General features: G+C 40.3%; 1 protein-coding gene across 1 annotated transcript; it reads left to right on the top strand.

Moving 5' to 3' along the window:
- Positions 1–746: 746 nt before the first annotated feature.
- LOC118495899 lies at positions 747–4,480 on the top strand. Its single transcript, XM_036005406.1, has 2 exons — positions 747–1,006; positions 2,364–4,480. Exons 1-2 carry the CDS (start codon positions 929–931, stop codon positions 3,141–3,143), a joined length of 858 nt encoding a protein of 285 aa, XP_035861299.1. The 5' UTR covers positions 747–928; the 3' UTR covers positions 3,144–4,480.
- Positions 4,481–6,290: the final 1,810 nt, after the last annotated feature.

The following is a 6,290-nucleotide window of genomic DNA, read 5'->3' as shown; positions in this document are numbered from 1 at the left end:
TATGAAAGTTTCTTCCTTAACTGAATGTATGTAAGGAATCTTGGCAACTCGCTCCCTGGCACCCACTCTCTGCATTTAAAGCTCCTTTTTTGGCTCTGTGTTGCATGGAAAAATCAGACAGGTTTACACTGATAACAGTGATGCACGGAAACCCCTAGGGCACGTGCTGCGTTCATGCCACCTGGGAATATCAGGGACCGCCCCCGTGATTACGTTGTTTTTCTGACTCCCAGCGTTCACATGGTCGGGTGCGTTCTGTTATATTGGCGTTTGGCATAACAACTTGTTGCATGACTGCCACCAACGGTTGGCCGTAGCCTAGACCATCAGGTGGTGAAAACATGGATGCCACAATAACAAAAGATTTGCTACTGTTTTCTTATGCGAGCATCCAAACAGCACACGGACAGGTGTTTGTTTGTGTTATCTGCAGGACAACCAATGGGAAAGGACACGGATAAGAAGGATTTTTTATACATAGGCCTATTTATGAATAATTTGAAACATGTTATGTCTGTGTATGTTTCTTGGCAGAGGCGTTTGTCCACAATAAACAGTTTATTGTCATTGAAATATTTTCAGTGAACCAAAGTCGATCATCCGTCAGTTGTCAACAACGCGTCACCAACTCGGAAACTCGGTTAGCAAAATCTAGCCCCAGTTTCCCACCTCTGATGAAGTGATGTGAATTATGACGTTTTCACTGGGGAAAATGTTTTTCTGATGTCCGTGAACGCACGGTAAGATCATCCACCGATATGAGTCAGATGCAGTCTGGCTCTCCTCCAGATGAGACATGATGACATCTGCGGAGTGAGCCAGTTAAGTTGAAGCAACCAGCGTTGATAAAGAGAAGAGAGACACACACACACACACACACACACACACACACTCTCTTTCAGCCTCTTTGAGAAGAAGAGGGGCTGGCATGGGGGGAAAGCTTCCAGCCCACATCCAGGTGAAACGGGACAATGAATTTCAATCTCAACTTTCTGTCATTACACAGGTGAGTCCCTCACAAACAAGATTCAATTTTAAAGGTAGATACATGTGTTTATTGCATCATCAGTTGAATCCGCATTTGAACTATGATTTTTTTTTTTTTTTATGAAGAACCCCTTTAAATATTAGGAGGAATAAGACCAAGGTTAACATTGGAGCTGGGGGGCAGTGTGTGTGTGTGTGTGTGTGTGTGGGGGGGGGGGGGGGTTTAAAAGATTCTAATATGTCCAATAGACAGATTAGGAGTTGCATGTATCAAATTCAATGAAATGTAAATCATGTGAGGTGACATAAAACACACTTTTCTGACTCTTTAATTGTTGCCATCCATAAACTGATGATAGTGACTGAAGTGTCATAGTGTGCCGCAGGGGCGATTCTAGGATCAGACCTTTAGGGGGGCTCAGCCCCTAATGAGAATGTGACATGGATACAGTGTTAACCCCCCCTGCTAAATCAGTAATTTAATTAGCCGATAATCTCTGAGCTAGCTACTGAACGTCTACTAACGTTTTTGACACTATTAACATTATGATGGTGCTAAACCTGACACTTTATAAGTCACAGTGATAACGACCAATTTGACACAATCTTCTAACATTCAGTAATTTTAGTTGCTTACGTTTCAATTTGGGTTCTAATCTGCGCCATAAAATGACCAACTTCTTCTCTGGGGACTACCAACGTTAAACTTCCCAATCGTCTCCTGCTCTCTCTCTGACAGATCAGATAGAGATTCAGACAAAGGCGGGAGTCTGGCACAACTACTTCCGATTGGCTAAAACTACGTTCCTGTTAACCCTTTCCTTGACTGAGTTACAGGTACATAGAATTGGCGACAGCGACACAGGAGTTTCAAGCCCTTTGCACCTGTAATTGTGTGTCCTCTGTCACTAACAGACAAGTTTGCAAACTCTCACTTGAAATGCCAAAATTGATTTAAAAAAAGAAACGTTTTTTAATATTATTATTTTTAGGGGGGATGAGATGATATAAAAAGGGTCTAAAATCGCCCATGGTGTGCCGCATGCTTTTGAGGCCCCCTTAATCCTTTATTTTCAAAGTAAATACATGCCACGCAAATGCTTAGATAAAGCCAGGTGAGGTTCTACCAGTCATGTTAAATCATGCCTCTGAAACTGAAGGATTTCTTGATGGCTTGTTTGCTTGCCTGGGCCTCTGCCTACTTACACAATACTGTGGCTTAGTCATAAAAAAGGAGATAGCTGTAAAGAGAATTATGTGGCGTGTTTGCGCCTTTGAATGGGTGGATCAGAGAGGCATGCTAAATATCTATTTATACTAAATAGATGTAGATGTAGAAGTAGTGTGCTAACCTCCACGTGTTGAACTCTCTGCAGATCAAACCAAAGACAGTCTGGGAGATGAGCTCTTGGTGCTGGCCTGGTTCAGCCACAGAGGGAGCCTCTAGAGGATGGCTGCGTCTCTTCTTACTGCTGAAGCTGGTGACGGTGCTGTTGTTCCCCCACACAGCAGGCCTTCCCCTGCTGGTGGGCTGTGTGTTCAGCCTGCGGGCCCTGTTGCTGCTGCGCTCCCCTCACATCTCCACCAAGCCCTCCACTGTGCTCCTGGGCCGGCTGGCTCTCACAGACAGCCTCGTGCTGCTGCACTGGATGCTTCAGCCGGGAGCGCCACTCGTCTGGTTGATGGAGGAGGCGGGCTGTGAAACTAAGACGGGCCTCATGGAGGAGGGGGAATCAGTTTGGTGGAGAGAGGCTGTGAGCATGTTCTGTCTGCAGCTGCTTGATGCTCACCACCTGGCCTCTCTGCTCCTGCTGGGGCTGCTGGGACTGGAGGCCACGTTGGTGTCACGCTGGCCTCAACAGACTCGCAGATTCAGGACTTCTCACTGGGCTCAGCTCAGCTGCAGCCTGGTCTGGACACTTGTGCTGCTTGAACTGTTGTACTTGCTCCACTCACAACTTTTGCAGGAGTCCAGGCCTCAGACTTATTTCACAACGCTACAAACCTCTCAAAGTTCCCCTATGGGTCTGGTGCCTCTTCCCTCCCTTCCAGGTTTCTCCTCGTGCCTGAGATGGACATTATGGCTGGTGAATTTATGGCTGCATTATGCTGTCTTTTATAGCAGACCAAAGAAGAGTAAGAGCTTCTTTCATTAAGAGTTATTGCTGTTCTATTTTATTTATATAGTCAAATTATTGTAATATTGCAGGAAATATTCTGAGTAAGATGTCTTTATATGGGTCTTATATTGAGACTAACTGAACAATTGCCCCTCTGGCTACAATTGCATCACAAAAATTGACGTGTGCACTTTTACTTTTGTGATAAAACCACTAAAATGTTTGTGTGAGACTTTCTAAAACAGTGTAATAGTAGCACAAGTACAGGACACCAGAAGCGACTGGTCATACCAGACCAACTGAAGTTGTAGCAGTGTATCGCATAGAGAAAAGGTGCTTTTTGAACTTGACCTTTCATTTGTAAAAAGATGAAGACCATTCCAGGAAAGGCATATATATTGTGAAATTTGGCTTTAAGGTTTCCTCTGTTTACATTGAAGAGGCTTGTGAAATAAACCAATCTCACATTTTAACAGTAAGAGATTATGATCGGGTTCATATTGTAAACATGCTCTCACCCTGCAGTCTCTCAAATGTTTGATCTGGCAGAAAGCCCAAGACAGGATGTTAAAATGAAATGCGGCACTCTGACAAATGTTTGCAAAATGAAAGCGCACAAGGCAACATATTAAGTAGGATTTCATTTAATGGTGCTCTTCACAGTCTCTAATTCGTGTTTCAAGATGTGTTCTGTTTGCATAATCATATCCCACTTGCTGCCCAATAACTCACATACGGTATGTCTGTTTACATTATTGGCACCATATTGTTTACACAGTAAAAAGTAAAAAACACAAACTGGGATGGTTCAGTAGCAAGATTTGTTTTTCTTTCAATAAATGGAAACAGTTTCAGCTTAACTTGTTTAATGGCATATATTCACCCAGTTACTTACCTACTGATCAGATAATTCACACACAAAAGCCATTTCTGCCTGTATGAGTCGAACGATGGTCATGCTGATAAGACAGAAGCCATAAAAACACAGGGCTTAAAACATCAAGACAGTACCCAGGCACATGGTGGTTGGAGCTCAGATTTCAGCCACTGCAATCATCCTTGCGTTACACAAATGTGTCTCTGATGATATAAAAGATCAAAGTCGTACATCCTGTGAGTAAACTGTTTGCATTTCTGAGGAAATCCGTGACATAACCACATCACACACCACAGTTACGGCTCAAAGAAACTGCTCTGACACCGAGGAGGAGAACAACTTCTAATACAGAGTTACTGTGGACAGCTTTACTTTACTTATGTTATTCATAATTTTAGTGTGAGTTGTGTCCAACAGAGGGAAGGACAGAGCAAATGAGTCTGCCTTTGACATATTCAATACAGAGCCCTTGACAAAGTGTAAAAGGCTGGCGAGGATGGAGGGACTACACCAAGCTAATTAATTAATTATTAAATATGTTTTGCAGATTGTGTCTAATTATTAGAAATACACACACATCCATCCCAATGTCCTTTATCATGATACACATATCTCACTTTAATATAACATAGTAAAAAGAAACATTAATGTAGTTGATTTCTTCTTTGTTGATTTCATTGTGGAGACTGAAGTGATGAATATTTTTTTCTGGCTAAATTTAGGTCAACAAAATGAACGAATAACTGAAAATGAATACATTATTTAATATATATATATATATATATACACATAGTAACAGAATTTTAAGAAGGCTTTAAAAACAGCATTTAGACCCTCATGTTGAACAATTAATTTTTTGTTATTATTTATAAACTTTATTTTACAGGTTAATCATTTTTGGGAAAGGTGGAAAAAAGACTCTTTAATCTGGCACTAAATATAGGGAAAATTAGGACAAAGTCCTAAAAAAGATAGATTATATATTAGAGTCTGCTTTATAGTTTACTAAGCAAAAGGTGATTTCCAGACAAACTGCTTGATTTAATTAAAACTAGAAACTAGAAATATAATTGAACTGCTGTAATAATTAAATAAAGCAAAGGACTTTGACTTAAGACCACTACTGTCAATAAAGCAGATTAGAATTAAACTCAATTCACTTACCCCCCCCACCCCCCACCCCCCCAGCTCTATTTCTGTCTTGATAGGTAATAGAGAAAGAAGAGGGTGCACTTTATTCAATCATCAAATCCAGTTAATCTGTTAGGAAACGGGATGCATTATAGACTGATTCCTCAAATTGATCACATTTTGTTTTCATTCCTTCAGTCTTCAGCCGTTACATAAAACGTTATATCTGTAAAGAAAGCTTTTAACGGAATTTAGCTTCATTAAAAATCAGATCTTTGGCAGGCAAATAAGTTCTAAGTAATGATTACATTATCAGCACAATCTTGATTTTAAGTTTGTAACTGAATCTTGGTCAGACCAAGACAACCGTGTAGTTCTTATGGATTCATCGCCTCCCAACTTCAGTTTTATGAGCAAATCTACAAGAGAAAGGAGGTAGAGTTGCCATTTTGTTTAATAAATATTTGCAATGCAAGCAGATGTCTTATGGACATTTTGCTTCTTTTGAATATTGCCCTTCTTGTGTTTTCTTTAAGATGACTATCTCAGTGCACACAACTGTTCAATCAGAGTTAAGAAATCAGTAAATTACTAAAAAAAGCACTTGAAAGACATCCACTTGTGGAAAGGTTTTAGTCTTAGTATCATTTTAGTATTATTAGATCTCAGTGCTGCATTCAACACGTTCAACAACAACATATTACTGAATGGAAAACTGGGTGGTACTCTGGCACAGTGATACACTGGTACTACTTTGTGTTGATGGGCAATTACACATCTGAGTATAGAAAATTGGCATTGTGGTGTTCCCCAAGGCTCCATTCTCAGGCCTTTTCTGTTCAACATCTAGATGCTTTAATCAGCACAGATTATAAAAATGAACAACATATATCACCATAATTATACAGAAGACACACAAATTTATATAATATCACCAGGTGTCTGGTCCCATACAAATACTGAGTAAGTGCATTGAACAAATCAATGATTGGATGCGCCAAAGTTTTCTTCAATAAAGATAAACTGTACTGAAATAATTATTTTTGGGGCCTAAGAAGAATGATTGAAAGTTAGAGCTCAGCTTCAACTGGTAATGTTAAAGACCACATACCAAGCCAGACATATTGGTAAAGTCATGGACTCAGACCTAAATTCCAATTAGAAAAAGCAATTAC

Source organism: Sander lucioperca, chromosome 1 (assembly GCF_008315115.2).
Source record: "Sander lucioperca isolate FBNREF2018 chromosome 1, SLUC_FBN_1.2, whole genome shotgun sequence".
Classification (NCBI taxonomy): Eukaryota; Metazoa; Chordata; class Actinopteri; order Perciformes; family Percidae; genus Sander; species Sander lucioperca.
This window is presented reverse-complemented; position numbering and strand designations above follow the sequence as displayed.

Coding starts and splice junctions, on each gene's coding strand:
- LOC118495899 (XM_036005406.1), top strand. CDS start 929: ATGGGGGGAAAGCTTCCAGCCCACATCCAGGTGAAACGGGACAATGAA. Junction 1,007..2,363: donor AACTTTCTGTCATTACACAG/GTGAGTCCCTCA, acceptor AACTCTCTGCAG/ATCAAACCAAAGACAGTCTG.